General features: G+C 45.5%; 1 protein-coding gene across 1 annotated transcript; it reads left to right on the plus strand.

Annotated features, from left to right (window-relative positions):
• Positions 1–5,368: 5,368 nt before the first annotated feature.
• LOC129715210 (late histone H2B.L4-like) lies at positions 5,369–8,020 on the plus strand. The gene has a single exon (XM_055665071.1). It carries the CDS (start codon positions 5,429–5,431, stop codon positions 5,843–5,845), a length of 417 nt encoding a protein of 138 aa, XP_055521046.1. The 5' UTR covers positions 5,369–5,428; the 3' UTR covers positions 5,846–8,020.
• The last annotated feature ends 11,237 nt before the right edge of the window (positions 8,021–19,257 follow it).

The following is a 19,257-nucleotide window of genomic DNA, read 5'->3' on the forward strand; positions in this document are numbered from 1 at the left end:
CACCACCATTCAATATGATCATAGCTGATCATCCAACTCAGTATCCTGTACCTGCCTTCTCTCCATACCCCCTGATCCCTTTAGACACAAGGGCCACATCTAACTCCCTCTTAAATGTAGCCAATGAACTGGCCTCAACTACCTTCTGTGACGGAGAATTCCAGAGATTCACCACTCTCTGTGTGAAAAATGTTTTTCTCATCTCGGTCCTAAAAGATTTCCCCCTTATCCTTAAACTGTGACCCCTTGTTCTGGACTTCCCCAACATTAGGAACAATCTTCCTGCATCTAGCCTGTCCAACCCCTTAAGAATTTTGTAAGTTTCATTAAGATCCTCCCTCAATCTTCTAAATTCTAGCAAGTACAAGCCGAGTCTATCCAGTCTTTCTTCATATGAAAGTTCTGACATCCCAGGAATCAGTCTGGTGAACCTTATCTGTACTCTCTCTATGGCAAGAATGTCTTTCCTCAGATTAGGAGGCCAAAACTGTACGCAATACTCCAGGTGTGGTCTCACCAAGACCCTGAACAACTGCAGTATACTGCTCCTATACTCAAATCCTTTTGCTATGAATGCTGACATACCATTTGCTTTCTTCACAGCCTGCTGCACCTGCATGCCTACTTTCAATGACTGGTGTACCATGACACGCAGGTCTTGTTGCATCTCCCCTTTTCCTAATCGGCCACCATTCAGATAATAGTCTACTTTCCTGTTTTTGCCACCAAAGTGGATAACCTCACATTATCCACATTATATTGCATCTGCCATGCATTTGCCCACTCACCCAGCCTATCCAAGTCACCTTGCAGCCTCCTAGCATCCTCCTCACAGCTAACACTGCCCCCCAGCTTTGTGTCATCCGCAAACATGGAGATGTTGCATTCAATTCCCTCGTCCAAATCATTAATATATATTGTAAATAGCTGGGGTCCCAGAACTGTGCCTTGCGGTACCCCACTAGTCACTGCCTGCCATTCTGAAAATGAACCGTTTTATTCCTACTCTTTGCTTCCTGTCTGCCAGCCAGTTCTCTATCCACATCAATACTGAACCCCCAATACCGTGTGCTTTAAGTTTGTATACTAATCTCTTATGTGGGACCTAGTCGAAAGCCTTCTGAAAGTCCAGCTATAACACATCCACCGGTTTTCCCTTATCCACTCTACCAGTTACATCCTTGAAAAATTCTATAAGATTCATCAGACATGATTTACTTTTCATAAATCCATGCTAACTTTGTCCAATGATTTCACCACTTTCCAAATGTGCTGCTATCCCATCTTTAATAACTGACTCTAGCAGTTTCCCCATTACCGATGTTAGACTAACTGGTCTGTCATTCCCTGTTTTCTCGCTCCCTCCCTTTTTAAAAAGTGGGGTTACATTAGCTACCATCCTGGGGTCAAGGAAAGAGCGTTCACGTCACGCCACGCCCTGTTTCCATCAATCTTTCCACCACCACGCACAAGAAGCACAAGAAGCGACAAGACAGACACCATTGTATGCAGATGCCAAGAGGTGTGTTCAGCTCTGGCTGAACAACTTCTAATCCTGTGTGTGGACTCGATAAGAAGAAGGAGAGCTACCCTCCAATCCTCAGGAACTACTCCAGAATCTAAAGAGTTTTGAAAAAATATCACTAGTGCATCCACTATTCTGCGGCTACTTCCTTAAGTACACTGGGATGCAGCCTATCTGGCCCTGGGGATTTATCGGCCTTTAATCCATTCCATTTACCTAACACCACTTCCTGGCTAACCTGGATTTCACTAAGTTCCTCCATCTTATTTGACCCGCGGTCCCCTGCTATTTCAGGCAGATTATTTATGTCTTCCTTAGTGAAGACAGAACCAAAGTAGTTATTCAATTGGTCTGCCATGTCCTTGTTCCCCATGATCAATTCACCTGTTTCTGACTGCAAGGACCCTACATTTGTTTTAACTAATCTTTTTCTCTTCACATATCTTTAAAAACTTTTGCAGATAGTTTTTATGTTCCCTGCCAGTTTTCTTTAATAATCTATTTTCCCTTTCCTAATTAAGCCTTTTGTCCTGCTCTGCTGGACTCTGAATTTCTCCCAGTCCTCTGATAGGCTGCTTTTTCTGGCTAATTTGTATGCTTCATCTTTTGTTTTGATACTATCCCTGATTTCCCTTGTTATCATGGATGCACTACCTTTCCTGATTTATTATTTTGCCAAACTGGGATGAATAATTGTTGTAGTTCATCCATGCAGTCTTTAAATGCCTTCCATTGCATATCCATCGTCAACCCTTTAAGAATCAATTGCCAGTCTATCTTGGCCAATTCACGTCTCATACCCTCAAAGTTACCTTTCTTTAAGTTCAGGACCCTTGTTTCTGAATTAACAATGTCACTCTCCATCCTAATGAAGAACTAAATCATATTATGGTCACTCTGCCCAAGGGGCCACACGCAACAAGACTGCTAACCAACCCTTCCTCATTACTCAATACCCAGTCTAGAATAGCCTGCTCTCTCGTTGGTTCCTCTACATATTGGTTTAGAAAACTATCCCGCATACATTCCAAGCAATCCTCTTTCTCAGCACCCTTGCCAATTTGATTCACCCAATCTATATGTAGATTGAAGTCACCCATTATAACTGTTTTACCTTTGTTGCACGAATTTCTAATTTCCTGTTTGATGCCATCCCCAACTCCACTACTACTGTTAGGTGGTCTGTACACAACTCCCACTAGTGATTTCTGCCCCTTAATGTTTCGCAGCTCTACCCATATCAATTCCACATCCTCCAAGCTAATGATCTTCCTTTCTATTGCATTAGTCTCCTCTGTAACCAGCAACGCTACCCCACCTCCTTTTCTTTTCTGTCTATCCCTCCTGAATATTGAATATCCCTGGATGTTCAGCTCCCAGCCTTGGTCACCCTGGAGCCATGTCTCTGTGATCCCAACTATATCATAGTCATTAATAGCTATCTGCACATTCAACTCATCCACCTTATTACAAATGCTCCTTGCATTGAGACACAAAGCCTTCAGGCTTGTTTTTACAACACTCTTAACCCTTATACTATTATGAATCATGAAGCTGATTCTCTTTCTCGGTGTACCCTCTCTCCAAGAACAGCGCTATTTCCTCTCGAAGTTGGATCACATGATTGATAACTTTACCACATGAAAGCCAGCGCACCTCTGTGTGGAATATCAGAACAGTGAAATCGGCACCCATTTCTTCACACGTCGCTTTGAAGATACTTGAGTTTGTTGCGTCCCCTCAGATGTGGTTTACAATCTTCACCACATCTGAAAGCACTTCTCGCAGACGAGGAGGGAGAGTCTTCATCTCTAAAGCATGGCGATATATCATGCAGTGGGTGAAGGAGACATGGGGAACGACATCCTCCATGAAGGCTTTGAAGCCGGATCTGCATCCGACTATGGAAGGTGCCACATCTGTACACACCCGACAAGTCGTTGCCAGCCAAGCTCGTGTTTGATGATGAAGGCTTCCAGCATTCTGAACACATCTCCCCGAGTGGTAGTGGCCAATGGCTCCGAGAACAGATACTCCTCCTTCATGGCTTCTCCGTCGAGGTATCTAACGTAGACTAGCTGTTGGAAACATGAGGCAACATCTGTTGACTCGTTCAGTTGCAGTGAATGCACTGGACTGCTCTTTACAGCGCTCACGACTTGCTGCAGAATATCATTAATCACATCCGAGATTCGACTTTTGACTGTGTCATTTGAAAGGGAAATCTGCCCGAACTTGTTTGACTGCTGTTCCCCCAGCACCAACTTTGCTGCTTCGAGAAGGCACGGCTTGATAAGCTCTTCACTGATGGTGTGAGGTTTCTTAATCTGTGTGATTCTATAAGCAATCCGGTATGAAGCCTCCAGCATTGCTTTATTTTGATGACCGCAGTGACCCATCGAATCAATGTGGGAACCCTTGAGTGCGGCTTATTTTCATTTGAAATAGTCCACGCCCTTCCCCACCCGGTCACTGTGACAAGACTACAAATGGATCTTCACTTTACTGGGCTTCATGCTCTCATAGGTCAAAACATTGGCATAGATAATACGTTACGGCTTGACCACAGATTTTTGAACAATGCTTGTGAAGCCGAACTTGAGAAATGCTTCACTGACATGTGCTTCTCGGCAGACATGTTCCACAACACATACAGTTCGTGTACGTATACGTATGCAAACAAAATACTGTGTGAGGTAGCTTTGTTTGGCTCCTAAAAATAGGCTCAACAAATTGATATGTTATTTATGACCCCTTCATGACACACAGAAAAAACCCAAACGACCCACAGGTTAAGAACCGCTGCTCTCTAGAGTTGGAAATTGCCACCTCGGACAATGTACTTTTTATTGTTCGGGGGGTATATTTTTAAATTCTGAACACATTTATTTTTGGGGGGGAAAAGATGAGAATGTGCAAACAGTATGCTGATAGCACCCATGGACAGGATTAAATCTTGGTCATAGGAAGCTGTGTGGTTACTTCAATAGCTGCTCCATCACAGTACAGATCTTTGCAATTACATAGAAGCAGTCTATGGCTGCAGGCAGCTAACCTGGACTTCAAGCACAGCTTGATAATGAGAGTAACATCGACACTATCAGTGTGAAACATCTACAGAAGCACCCCTTCTGTCATTTCTCTAACCATGTTTACATTTGATCTATAAACCGTATGTTTTACAACCTTTTGCACTATATATATCGCAAACAATGAAGATTAATAACGAAGCCTTGTAACTTCCCACCGGACCTTGAACGTTATTAAATGTTCTAACAACCATAGAATTCAGAAGGTAGTGGTACATGAGTATTATTTTGACTGGAGGTCTGTGAGCCCTGCTGTTCTACAAGGGACAGTGCTGGGACCTCTTGCTTGTGATATATATAAACAATTTGGATGAATATGCAAGTGGAATGATTCATAAGTTTGCAGACAACACAAAAGTTGGCAGAATTGTCAAACGATATGGCAAATTATAGATCATATGGAAACATGGATAGAGAAATGGCAGATGGAATTTAATTCAAACAATTATGAGGTGTTGCAAGTTGAGAGGTGAAATATAAAAATAAACTATTCAGTGAATAGCAGAACCCATTGGAGCTTCGATACACAGACGCATTGTGCGGTGCAAGTCTGTTGGAAGTGACTTGAGAAAGGTTGGGTGATAAAGAAAAACAGAGGTTGATCAGCGCCAATTTCCAGTCCGTCGTGTGACCCGGACCTGGGCAGTAGGACCGGCTTCCGATTGGTGGAGAGGTGATTATGTTGCATCCCCTCAGATATTGAATTAGAACGTTTAAAGAGAAAAATAATTAATCATCTCTCCGGCCGGCCAGCCAATGAAACCCGTTCCTGCTCCATCCCTCATTAGCATGGGGCGTCGGCGCTGCCTATTTAATGCGCGCTCAGAGTGATTGTTCTTTTCTGTTTTTGAAATCTTCTAAGGAAATGTTCGAGCAGCAGAAATCAGCTCCCAAGAAGGGTGCGAAGAAAACTTTGCCGAAGCTAGTGGGCAAAAAACGTAAGAAGTCGAGGAAACAGAGTTACTCCATCTACATCTACAAAGTGATGAAGCAGGTTCATCCAGACACCGGCATCTCTTCCAAGGCCATGAGCATTATGAGTTCTTTCGTCAATGATATTTTTGAACGCATCGCAGGCGAAGCGTCCCGTCTGGCTCATTACAGCAAGCGGTCGACCATCAGTTCTCGGGAGATCCAGACCGCCGTGCGCCTACTTCTGCCCGGGGAGCTGGCCAAACACGCCGTGTCGGAGGGGACAAAGGCGGTGACCAAGTACACCAGCTCCAAATAAAGATCCAGAGTGCGGTTAAACAAACCGAAGACCCAACGGTTCTTTTAAGAACCACCCACGTTTTCGGTAGAGTTACGAATATTTGGACAAATAATTTTAACACGTATATTGCTCTCAAGATTGCTCCTGGTTTAATTTTGTTTTGTTTTTCCACATTCACGCATCCGCTGTCCGGGATAATACAATTATCACCAGTGACCGCACCATTCCAGGTAAAATCTAGCAGGAAAACCCGGACACTAACAACACAATTAACAGGAGGGCATAACTTTCCTTAAAATAACCATTTGCCGCTGTTGTTGCCAAGGCCGGATTCAGGTGCGCTCCCCGCGGATACGGCGGGCAAGCTGGATGGCTTTGAGCATGTCGGTGACTAGCTTGGCGTGGATGGCGCTCTGGTTGGTGTCAAAGATCCCCACCAGGTGAGCCGCGCTAGCCTCCTGGGCAGGCTAGTATATTATTTCTTGGAGGATGAGGGGTGATTGTATAGAGGTGTACAAGATCATAAGGGGAATAGATATGGTAATGTACCGTCTTTCACCCAAAGTAGGCGAATCAAGAACCAGAGAACACATGTTTAAGGTGAGGGGAATGACTGACCAGGAACCTGAGGGGAGATGTTTTCACACAGAGCGTAATGGGTATATGGAACAAACTCCCAGAGGAGGTTCGGGGAGGCACGGTGGCGCACCAGTAAAGATGCTGCATTGAAGGGTCAGAGACCTGGGTTCGATCTTTTCTATGTGTACTGTCTGAACAGAGTTTGTACGTTCTCCCCGTGACCTGCGTGGGTTTCCTTCGGTTTCCTCCCACACACCAAAGTCATACAGAATAAGTAAGTAAGTAAGTTTATTGGCCAAGTATTCACATACAAGGAATTTGCCTTGGTGCTCCGCCCACAAGTAACAACATGACATACAGTGACAGTTACGAATGACTCAGAAAATACTAAACATTAATAATAATAAAACATTAATGATAAAACACCATTGATCAAGCATGTGAACCAACAAAATACCAGATCAAAGGGAGGCTACAGATTTTTGGCTGTTGAGTAGAGCAACTACTCGTGGATAAAATCTGTTTTTATGTCTGGCTGTGGCAGCTTTGACAGTCCGCAGTCGCCTTCCAGAGGGAAGTGATTCAATGAGTTTGTGACCAGGGTGAGAGGGGTCAGAGATGATCTTGCCCGCTCGCTTCCTGGTCCTTGCAGTGTACAGTTCATCAATGGAGGGAAGGTTGCAGCCAATAATCTACTCTGCTGATCGGACGATTCGCTGCAGCCTCCAGGTGTCGTGCTTGGTGGCTGAGCCAAACCAGATCATGATGGAGAAGGTGAGAACAGACTCTACGATGGCCGTGTAGAATTGGACCATCATTGCCTGTGGCAGATTGTGCTTCCTCAGCTGCCGCAGGAAGTACATCCTCTGTTGTGCCTTTTTGACTATGGAGTCGATGGTAGCCCCCCACTTAAGGTTCTTGGAGATGATGGTTCCCAGGAACTTAAAAGACTCCACAGATGTGACTGTGGTGTTGTTGATGTATAGAAGCTGGGATGAGTATAGAAGCTGGGATGTAATGTTAAAATTGTACAAGGCATTGGTGAGACCAAATCTGGAGTATGGTGTACAATTTTGGTCGCCCAATTATAGGAAGGATGTCAACAAAATAGAGAGAGTACAGAGGAGATTTACTAGAATGTTGCCTGGGTTTCAACAACTAAGTTACAGAGATAGGTTGAATAAGTTAGGTCTTTATTCTCTGGAGCGCAGAAGGTTAAGGGGGGACCTGATAGAGGTCTTTAAAATGATGAGAGGGATAGACAGAGTTGATGTGGACAAGCTTTTCCCTTTGAGAATAGGGAAGATTCAAACAAGAGGACATGACTTCAGAATTAAGGGACAGAAGTTTAGGGGTAATATGAGGGGGAACTTCTTTACGCAGAGAGTGGTGGCGGTGTGGAATGAGCTCCCAGTGGAAGTGGTGGAGGCAGGTTCATTGGTATCATTTAAAAATAAATTGGATAGGCATATGGATGAGAAGGGAATGGAGGGTTATGGTATGAGTGCAGGCAGGTGGGACTAAGGGAAAAAAAAAAATTGTTCGGCATGGACTTGTAGGGCCGAGATGGCCTGTTTCCGTGCTGTAATTGTTATATGGTTATATGGTTATATAATGGTGGGTGGGGTGAGGGGAGGGGGAGCTCTCCTAAAGTCTCCAATCAATTCCACTGTCTTAAGCACATTGAGCTCTAGGTTGTTGCTACGGCACCAGGACGCCAGCTGTGACACTTCCTGTCTAGGCAGATTCCTCCCCATCTTGGATCACTCCAATCAGGGTTGTGTCGTTGGTGTAGAGGGAGTAGAGGAGAGGAGAGAGTACGCAGCCTTGCGGTGCTCCTATGCTGAGTGTTTGCAGGTCCGAGATGTACTTTCCAAGCCTCACATGCTGCTTCCTGTCTGTCAGGAAGTTGGTGATCCACTGACAGAGTAGGCATGGTCAACTCGGAAAGTTTGGAGTGTAGTAGCTCTGGCACAATGGTGTTGAATGCAGAGCTAAAATCAACAAACAGGATCCACGCATAGGTCCCCTGGCAGTCTAGGTGCTGTAGGATGATGTGCAGGCCCAGGTTGACTGCATCATCCACTGATCTATTGGCCCGATATGCAAACTGCAGAGGGTCCAGCAGGGAGTTTCTGATATTTTTCAGCTTAGCCAGCACAAGCCTTTGCTGGCCAAGCTGATAGTCAGTGATGGTTGTGCTGTATCACTAAACTCAACTAAAGGACTAAAAAACAACGTGGTTGCAATCTGGAGCACACAGATTGAGGCAGTGATGAAGGCCGAGACTCAATATTTAAGTATCTTATGGATTCACCAAGGAAGAGAATTAATAGGAATATTAAACGAGAACTTACCGGTTTGAAGTTTGATTTTTATTTTATAAGGAGTTACGATGAAGGATTACGTGAAGAAGCCCACCAGCCCGCATGCGCATCAACCTTCAAAGCAGCAGTGTGAAATCACAGATAACAGTTGTTGAACGGAATATAGGAAGATTCGAGAAACTAGAACTACCAGATGACCTTTATGAGAAAAGGGTTGGGAGCAGAGGGCACGCAATCCCTCATCGTAACTCCTCATAAAATAAAGATCAAACTTCAAACTGGTAAGTTCTCATTTAATCTTCCTATTTTACTTCGGAGTCACGTGAATGACTACGTGAAGATTTCAAAGCTCTGTGATTTCGTGCCGTGAACACGAGTCCATGCAACACACTGCATCAGTTGAGCAAAGATGAGTGAAAAAATAACAATGCATTCAGACATGACAGAGATTTAAAACAAGCTGATGCTTTTTAATAAACAAATGATATATATGAAAATAATAGTGACACCTCATATCAGGGAGTAAACGATAAAACAGAACTTAAAATTGAGTTGGCAAACAACCCCGGCCTGGCAATGGGTTTGTTATAAAAAGTTTGTAATGTTCGCTCATTTGACCATCCTGCAGCCGCTAGGATGTGGTCCAGCGGATCGTCCATAACCCTCGCTGCTGATGTGGAGTGAGATTTAAAAACATCAGTGTCCACTCCTGCAAAAGCCAAAACACGTCTTAATCACCTGGAGATGCTCTGTACTGATACCTTCTTGTGAGGTTTTTTATAACTAACAAACATTGCTAATTCAGTGCCTTTAAGGCTCTTTGTGGCCTTAAAATACTGTTGTAGATGTGCGACCACACACAACTGAAGGTCCATGGGGTATGCCATAAACTCTAGTTTGAGATCTGACACCTCTGGTCTGCTCTGCTTGACTAAGTCATGAACATAACATGTTATTTTATTGGCAGATGTAACCATTCTGTCCAGTCGCAGTTTATGCAACGACTGGACCCGTTGCGCCGAAACCAGCGCCATGAGCATAACCACTTTATAAGTGAGTTTGACCAAGGACAGGGATGTAGCTGGAGCCCACCGGCGAAGCAGCGTCAGTACAAAGATCCCATATCTCCGAGTACCTTGGCCTGGGGGGATTTGTGTTGAAGATATCCTTCATAAACCAGGATATCAGCGGGTGAGACCCAACAGAGTGGTGGCCCGATCCCAGCAACAAGTATGACAAGGCACTTCTGGCACAAATAATGGCACTATAACTCAATCATTCGTCAAAGAATAGTTTTGAGAGAAATTCCAAGACTTCATTTATACGTGCCGTGTCATACGCTATGTTGGACTGCAAACAGAACGCTCCCCATTTCTTGATATAGGAGATGTACTGCTTCTTGGTGCTATCCCTCCAAGCTGCAGTGATCACGTCCACAGTTCGATCTGACAGTCCGAGCCCCAGGAAAGGTCTTCTCAAAGTCTGCAAATCAACAAATTGATTCGATCATGCAGCAGATGGCCCTCCCAATCACGGGATGAACCAGCAGATTTCTGCGTTTGGGAATGGCCATAAAAGGCTCTGATATCATTCCCGACATCAGTGGGAACCATGGCTGAGTAGGTCAGTCAGGCACTACCAAAATGCCTGAAGCGGAGTCTTGCCGGATATTTTGCAAGCACTGACTGATGAGGCAAAATGGAAGGAATGCATAGAAGAACATTCCTCCCCAGTGTAGCGAGAATGCATCTATTGCCACTGCCCCTGGGTCTGGCTCCCATGCAACATACTTTGGTAACTGGCGATTGAGCCTAGATGCAAACAAATCGATATCCGGTGTTCCGAACCGAGCACCAATGTCGTTAAATACTTTATGATCCAACATCCATTCTGTGTTGTCATTAAATTTTCGTGACCTGGTGTCCGCCACCATATTAAACCTACCTGGCAAGTAGGTACACCAGTGCCAAATAAGGTTAGCCAAATTATCACAGGATACTGACTTGATTCCACCCATGTGATTAATATATGCCACTGCTGTAGTGTTGTCAATCTGTAGTTGAACACGCAGATGATGCATATTCCCACAATAAACCATCAACCCGTAGAATGCTCCCAGCATCTCTAAGTAGTTTATACCATGTAACTGAAGAATTGATGACTAATGCACATCCCATCTGCCACAATAACTAGAGATGGTATTAGTAGCTCCCCCTCCTTGAGCACTAGCATCAGTTTGTAATATCTGAAAACTGAAGGTTTGCTGACCAAAATGTTATGGAGCAATGCCGAATGTTGGTCGTCCACCATTGTAACTCAGAAATTGCTTCAGCTGGTAACCGCATAGGTCTGTTAAAATGACCTATATGGTATATGAGTGCTTGCTCCTTTGCACGTTGTAAATTCTGATAATGCAAAGGCCCAAACTGTGCAGCTGGAAAGGCAGCCACTAATTTGCCAATTACACTGGCTACTTGTTAATTCGATGGTTGCTCCATAACAACAAGATTGTAACGGGCTTCTATTAATTCTGGAAGTGGCGGCGCTGCCCTGGCAGCAGCGGCTCGCCTGCAGTCCGTTGGTTTTTACTTTTTGTATTGTTTTTTTTCGTTTTTGTCTAGTTATGTTTTTGGTTTTTTAGGCTGTGTTTATGTGGGGAGGGGGGTGGGGGGTGAAACGGGGGCTGCTGTCACTCCCTTCGGGGGAATACGACCTTTTTGTCGTATCCCCCTTCTTTGCCTCCGTCTACGCTGAGGCCTAGCGGAGCCGGCGACCTCGGGACTCTGGAGGCAGCTGACAGGACTCGTCCTGGGCTCGCTCCCGGCCCAGCCCGGGATGGAACGGTGCTCCCGTGAGAGCGGCATGGTGAGGGGCTGGAGTGGCCCAGCCCAACGGCACTCCCGTCGGAGTGGCCCAGCCCGAGGGAGGAACGGCACTCCCGCTGGAGTGGCCCAGCCCGAGGGAGGAACGGCACTCCCGTCGGAGTGGCCCAGCCCGAGGGAGGAACGCTGGAGTGGCCCAGCCCGAGGGAGGAACGGCACTCCCGTCGGAGTGGCCCAGCCCGAGGGAGGAACGGCACTCCCGCTGGAGTGGCCCAGCCCGAGGGAGGAACGGTACTCACGTGAGGGCGATCTGGTCCGGGGGCTGGGACGGTGCTCCGGTGGCTGGGACGACGTTCTGGCGGCGGTGTCCAGAGTCCTGGGTTCAGCCGCGGGCCGGCGGCTGCGTGTGCTGGACTGGAGGTGCGGCGGCTTCGACCACCCCGGGCCGCAGTGTTTGAACCGGCCCGTTCTCGGGGTTCGGTGAGCTGCGGGACTGTTTATACCACCGCCCGGTGGGGAATCGCCTCAGCGCAGAGGGAGCAGAGGGAGAGACTGCAACCCTAAGATTTTTGCCTCCACCACAGTGAGGAGGTGTTTGGAGGACTCACTGTGGTGGAAGTTAATTTGTGTTTATTGTTGTTATTATTGTATCATTGTATGTATGACTGCAGGCACGAAATTCCGTTCAGACCGTAAGGTCTGAATGACAATAAAGGAAATTCAATTCAATTCAATTCAATTCAATTCAATTCTAATCTCTTGCCCCAGGGCAGAGTCACGGACATGTTAATAGAGTTAATGGTAAATCACAAATAATCAATAACTCTAGATGGTATAATCTTGTATGGATGAGAAACACCAATCTCTCAAACATGAGTTTAGTGGCTGAAACATTACCTAATTTAGCTAATTTCAGAGTTTTCCCTATGATTAGGATATCATCCAAATATGCCATAACAATATGATTTTGAGCTCTAAGCAGCCCAAGCACCGGTTTCAATAATTTGGTAAATAATCTGTGGGCTGTAGTTAATCCATTAGGCAATGCATTAAACTGCCATTGTTGCCCCATCCAGCTAAACTTCAAATATCTCCGGTGATCCCTGTGAATGGGTACCGAATAGTATGCATCTTTGAGATCGATGCATGCCATAAAGCATCCTTTGGAAATCAGTTGTTAGGCAGTAACAACGTTTTCCATTTTTAAATGTCTATACTGCAAAAAGTTAAGTTGAGTCAAATCAAGGATGATTCGGCATCCTCCATCTTTCTTTTGTCTAGTAAATATATTAGAAACGAATTGGTGATGTTCATGACTCGACTTCTCAATTACCCCTTTTGTATATAACATTTGAATCTCAGCTTGTACATCCAAACCTTCCTGTTGTAAATGAACAAATGTCCGGTTTGGTGTATGCTGTGTGGGTGGCAATGAATTGGGAAGGAATTCGATTTGGAACCCTTGTATACTGTGCAGTATAAACGGATCTGATGTTATCCAACACCATTCATTCAAAAACAAGTGTAATCTCCCACCAACTTGTAACCGGTCCACACACTCCATGTTCCGGAAAGAACCAGACCCACCTACCTCCATGGTTACCGGTGATTTTATGGTTTCTATTTCCGTCCCCAAGGTTTGGGAGTAGGGTTGCTGGAGTGCACAGGTTGCGCATCTTCCACGAGGGCCGGCCAGGGCCTTGGCCTGAAAAAGACCTCAGCCCAGAGAATTCGAGCTGCCACCAACTTCAGCGAACTGCTTACTGCTGATGGAAGCGTAGGGGTGCTGCTGCCGGAATGGTGAAGCTTTGCTTGTCGATGGAGCCTTCATCAGCCAGACAGCTTTCGCTTCTTCGTACAGGTCCTTAACCTGTTTCGGCAGATCTTCTACGAACAGAAGATCCTTCGGCTGTACATTGCTGGCCCATTATAATCCCGCAACTTTGGGGTTCAGGGCAGGTCGGATGACGTTCTTCCGAAAACAGTTAATTTCGAAATGTGCGTTGCACATAAACGCCAGAGCATCCTGAAGTACATCTGACAAGGAACCCCCATCCACAGACCTGGCAAACGCCGTAATGCCTGAAGCCAGCAATTTCAAGATTCTCTGGAGCTTCATTTCCTGGGCTTTGATGCCCCCTCCAATATAACCCCAGATAGAGCTGTTCACAGCTGGCACGTTCAGTGAAGCACAATTTCCATGTGTGTGGTTCTTTGCAGATGTTTCCACCATTATCTGCTCCTGCAGCTGGTGCGATGTGAGGTAATTAATGCTAGCAGCTAGATCCTCTTGCACCTGCATGCCTACTTTCAATCACTGGTGTACCATGACACCAGGTCTCGTTGCATCTCCCCTTTTCCTAATCGGCCATCATTCAGATAATAATCTACTTTCCTGTTTTTGCCACTAACCTCACATTTTTCCACATTATACTGCATCTGCCATGCATTTGCCCACTCACCCAACCTATCCAAGTCACCTTGCAGCCCCCTAGCATCCTCCTCACAGCTAACACTGCCCCCCAGCTTCATGTCATCCACAAACTCCTTCTCATTTCTTCCTGTCTGCAAGCCAGTTCTCTATCCACATCAATACTGAATCCCCAATAACGTGTGCTTGAAGTTTGCATACTAATCTCTTATGTGGGACCTTGTCAAAAGCCTTCTGAAAGTCCAGACATAACACATCCACTGGTTCTCCCTTATGCACTCTACTAGTTACATCCTCGAAAAATTCTATAAGATTCGTCAGACATGATTTACCTTTCATAAATCCATGCTGACTTTGTCCCGTGATTTCACCACTTTCCAAATGTGCTGCTACCTCTCTCCCCAACCTCTCACTGTCTCTCCCTATCTCCCACTAACATCTACCCCCTCTCTCTCGCTGTTACACTCCGCTACCAGGCACCCCGTTCGTTTTTTTAATTCTCGAATGACCTTCGAAAATGCCATGATTCCGTGCGTTTTGGGAATACCGAACGGGTTTATTTATGACATTGCTTGAATAATTGCAACAACAGAGTCAGTTTTTTTTATATAGAAAATGAACATGTTTTTCAAAATGTTGCAAAACGTAGGGAAACAAGTAATGTGAGGCAAATGATTGGTACTTGGGAACGGGATAAAGTTTTCTGTTCCTAATTATAAACCTAAAATTACTTTAGTTATTATGGGAGGGGGTAGGGTGTTGACGTGGATAGAAAATTGGTTGGCAGACTGGAAACAAAGAGTATCTGAATGGTGGCCGATTAGGAAAAGGGGAGATGCAACGAGACCTAGGTGTCATGGCACACCAGTCATTGAAAGTAGGAATGCAGGTGTAGCAGGCAGTGAAGAAAGCAAATGGTATGTTAGCATTCATAGCAAAAGGATTTGAGTATACGAGCAGGGAGGTTCTACTGCAGTTGTACAGGGTCTTGGTGAGACCACACCTGGAGTATTGCGTACAGTTTTGGTCTCCTAATCCGAGGAAAGACATTCATGCCATAGAGGGAGTACAGAGAAGGTTCACCAGACTGATTCCTGGGATGGCAGGACTTTCATATGAAGAAATAATAATAATAATAATAAATGTTATTTATGGGCGCCTTCCAATAGTCTCAAGGACACCTTACAAAATTTAGCAAATAGAGTAAAAACATCACCAGTACACAAGTTAAAGTACACAGAATTCAATCCAAAGACAAAAATCAAAAACACAATATGAAGAGAGAGAGCAGCGGCAGCTAAAGCACGCCAGCGTACACTCTCCCTTCCGGCAGCCATCTTGGACACAGAGTGGACACAGAGTAAAATAATAATTTACACACAAAAAAACATCCCCCCACAATGGTTACCACTGTGGGGGAAGGCACAATGTCCAGTCCCCCTCCCTAGTTCTCCCATAGTCAGGCCTATTGAGGCCTCCACAGTTGCCTCTACGGAGGCCCGATGTTCCTGGCCGTTCTCGCCGGGTGGTGTTGCTCCGGCGTCGGGAGAGTCCTCACAGCGGCTGGGACGGCTGGAACGGCCGATTCCCTACCGGAGTCCGTGGCATTCTGAAGCCGACAGGGCCGCGTCGGTTGGTTCTCCGAGGCTCCCGATGTTAAAGTCGGTGCCGCCGCCCGTAGCTGGCTGCTCCACAGTCCTGCAGCTCGGTGTTGAACGCAGCGGTCTCGGCATACCGGGGCTCCAGTGCGGCGACACAGGCAAGGCATCGCCCGCTCCGCTCCGCGATAGCGCTCCAGCGCTGTGCCGCCACCGAAGCTGAAGGTACTGGGCGGTCCCCGCCAGTAAAACGCCGCTCCACTCCCGCTGGTAGGCCGCAAGGACGGGTCGACGGTGCAGCCCGGCGAAAAAGCTGCCTCACCGACCAGGTAGGCACCTAGAAAATAGTTTCCCCCTTTCCCCCCACATAAAAAATAGTCAAATTCACCAACAAACATAGGACAAAATTCACTAAAAATTAATTTAAAAAAAGTAAATTGAACGGACAGCTGCTGGTTAGCAGCCGTTCCCCAAGATGGCTCCTCCTCCAGGAAAGACTGGATAGACTCGGCTTGTACACGCTGGAACTCAGAAGATTGAGGGGGTTCTTATAGAAACTTATGAAATTCTTAAGGGGTTGGACAGGCTAGATGCAGGAAGATTATTCCCGATGTTGGGGAAGTCCAGAACTAGGGGCCACAGTTTAAGGATAAGAGGGAAGTCTTTTAGGACCGAGATGAGAAAATAATTTTTTACACAGAAAGTGATGAATCTGTGGAATTCTCTGCCACAGAAGGTAGTTGAGGCCAGTTCATTGGCTATAGTTAAGAGGGAGTTAGATGTGGCCCTTGTGGCTAAAGGGATCAGGGGGTATGGAGAGAAGGCAGGGATGGGATACTGAGTTGGATGATCAGCCATGATCATATCGAATGGCGGTGCATGCTCGAAGGGCCGAATGGCCTACTCCTGCACCTATTTTCTATGTTTCTAGTAGGAGTGAAGGGTCCTTTTCAGAATGGCGAGTGGTGTGCAGATTATTATCTCAAAGGGGTTAGGTTAATTAAGGGCAAAGATTATAGAGGAGCAAGATAGACCACTCCTTCGAAATCCAATGGGCTGACGTGTAGTATGGATCGGAATGTCACGGAATGTCACTTCCACCATTTTAGGAATAAGACCCCGATCTCCGTTATGCCTCTCGCAGTGTAATCCACGTCAGTCCATTGAATTTTGAAGCTTATCTTGTTCTCTTAGCCTTCCATGTTAGACTATTATTATCTTTGTTTATAATAAATAAGGTGCTCCTTTAAAAAAAAAATATTCATTGTGATCATGGCTGATCGGCCCCAATCAATAACCCGTGCCTGCCTTCTCCCCATATCCCTTGATTCAACTAGCCCCTAGAGCTCTATCTAACTCTCTCTTAAATCCATCCACTGATTTGGCCTCCACTGCCCTCTGTGGCAGGGAATTCCACAAATTCACAACTCTCTGGGTGAAAAAGTTTTTTCTCACCTCAGTTTTAAATGGCCTCCCCTATATTGTAAGACTGTGGCCCCTGTTTCTGGACTCGCCCAACATTGGGAACATTTTTCCTGCATCTAGTCCTTTTATAATGTTATATGTTTCTATAAGATCGCCCCCTCATCCTTCTAACTGCAGTGAATACAAGCCTTTCAATCTTTCCTCATATGACAGTCCCGCCATCCCAGGGATCAATCTTGTGAAGCTACACTGCCTCAAGCACAAGGATGTCCTTCCTCAAATTAGGGGAGTTGTGAATTTGTGGAATTCCCTGCCACAGAGGGTTGTTCACGTTGACCATTGGATTTGCACACCAGAGTCCACTCAAAACTGCTCTTATAAATGTTCAAATGGAAAGAATGTGTTTGAAAATTTCAATTTCCAAGTGCATTGGATATATATGAATATATATATATATATATATATATATATTAAACCCCCCTCAGCCATAATACATTAAAATTTAATATATTACATTTTATATATTAATATATAAATAATTTAATATATTACATTTAATATAATATAATTAATATATTACATTTAATATATTAAACCCCCCTCAGCCTCCGCAAGACATCTCCAAACGCTCCAAGTTCCTTAGCCATCAGGTTTTTCTCCAAAGGGAAAAAAAATGAGCAGTAATAGTCATTGAGGACCTTGCCCATCTCCTGCATTCCCATACGTCGATGACCTCCTTTCTTTCTAGGGGACCTATACTATCACTGGTCTACCTTGTCTTTAGTCTTTACACATATTACAAACCTTATTACAAACATATTACAATTTTTTTTTTAAATGACAGGGAATGAATATATATGATTGATCTGGATGAATTTCCTCACAATTGCATGCTAGTAGCTGATGATAAAGGGTTGAGATTGGAGTTTCCTGTATGTACTTTTTAAATCTTATCCTAATTATTAGTTACTAATTGTTCGCTGGATTATATTACGATTGGGAACACGGGTGTTTCCATGAATAAGTATCTTGCATTTCACATACTGTGATCCCAAATATTAACTTCCGACAAAGATGAATTGAAAAAGATGACAAACGTTGGCTGATTAGATCTAAATTTCAAGATGAGAAAAAAATCCTATTTCATTTGAAGTTGAATAAATGATGTGAAAACATGAAATGCATGTATTACCTATATTATATTAATAACTCATGAAATTTAAATTATGTTATTTGGACAAGTACAAGAGTTGGAAAGATATGGAGGGATATTGACCAAACAGATAAATGGGACTAGGTTGTGGTTGGCATGGAGTATATGGCATTAAGGGCGTTTCTGTGCAAAGAAATGAGGCTTTCAGCGGGTCCGACATCTGTCGAGGAAAAGGACAATGTTTCAAGTCGGCCCTTCCTCAGACTGATTGCAATGAGCAGTGGGAGAAAGCTGGAAAAGAGGGCCGTGTTTCAATGACTAGATTTATCTGGGAGAAACAACCTATTGTCAGTAACTCGTAATGAAGATCTATGGGTGGCTCTGAAAAGAGCCTTTGTGTTTGGATATTCGGGTTCTGTCTATCTCTTTCTGGCTACCCGTCTTTGCCGCCGCCCAGTTCTGGAGGTTGAAGGTCTCTTGGACACTTTCTTAGCCGCCGTGCGCTTGCGGGGACTCGTGGCCGCCGGTATCTTAGCCCTTTTCTGAGCGGCGGGCTTGGCACCTGTCGCTCTCCGCTGACCCATTATCCTCGCAGGCGCTTTTCTCGTGATGCTCCTTTTGTTCCGATCTTTGGCTTCTCCCTGCTCGCCCTCTGGCTCCCTGGGCTCCGGATCCTGCACCGGGAGGAGAGTGGCCACGTTAGTACAGGTGCCGGCCTCTGCTGCAGTGCTCTTGTCCGACTGGTTCGGTCTGGCGCCGACCTCGTCTGTCCCGTAGCTGGCCGCCGGGATAGTTTTCTTTACGACGCCCAGCTTTGGATCCTGACGCTCCTTGGTAGCGGCCACTGCCTCCAGAATCTGCTCGGCCACGGCGGTCACTTTGCTCTTCTGAAGCCGACAGGTCGCCTTCTTCTTGGTGGCAGCGCGTACAGCGGGAATGGGGCCACCGGTGAGATCAGAAACGTCAGGGACGGGAGCATCCGCCTTCACAGGAACGGTCTCTATCATCTTTACCTTGCTACTTGGCACCGCTACAGAAGTGGCAGCTCTGTGCAAGACGATGGTTTATAAAAGCGGAAAGCGGACAGGTGAGTGA

This window comes from Leucoraja erinacea, unplaced genomic scaffold (genome assembly GCF_028641065.1).
Source record: "Leucoraja erinacea ecotype New England unplaced genomic scaffold, Leri_hhj_1 Leri_105S, whole genome shotgun sequence".
Taxonomy (NCBI): domain Eukaryota; kingdom Metazoa; phylum Chordata; class Chondrichthyes; order Rajiformes; family Rajidae; genus Leucoraja; species Leucoraja erinaceus.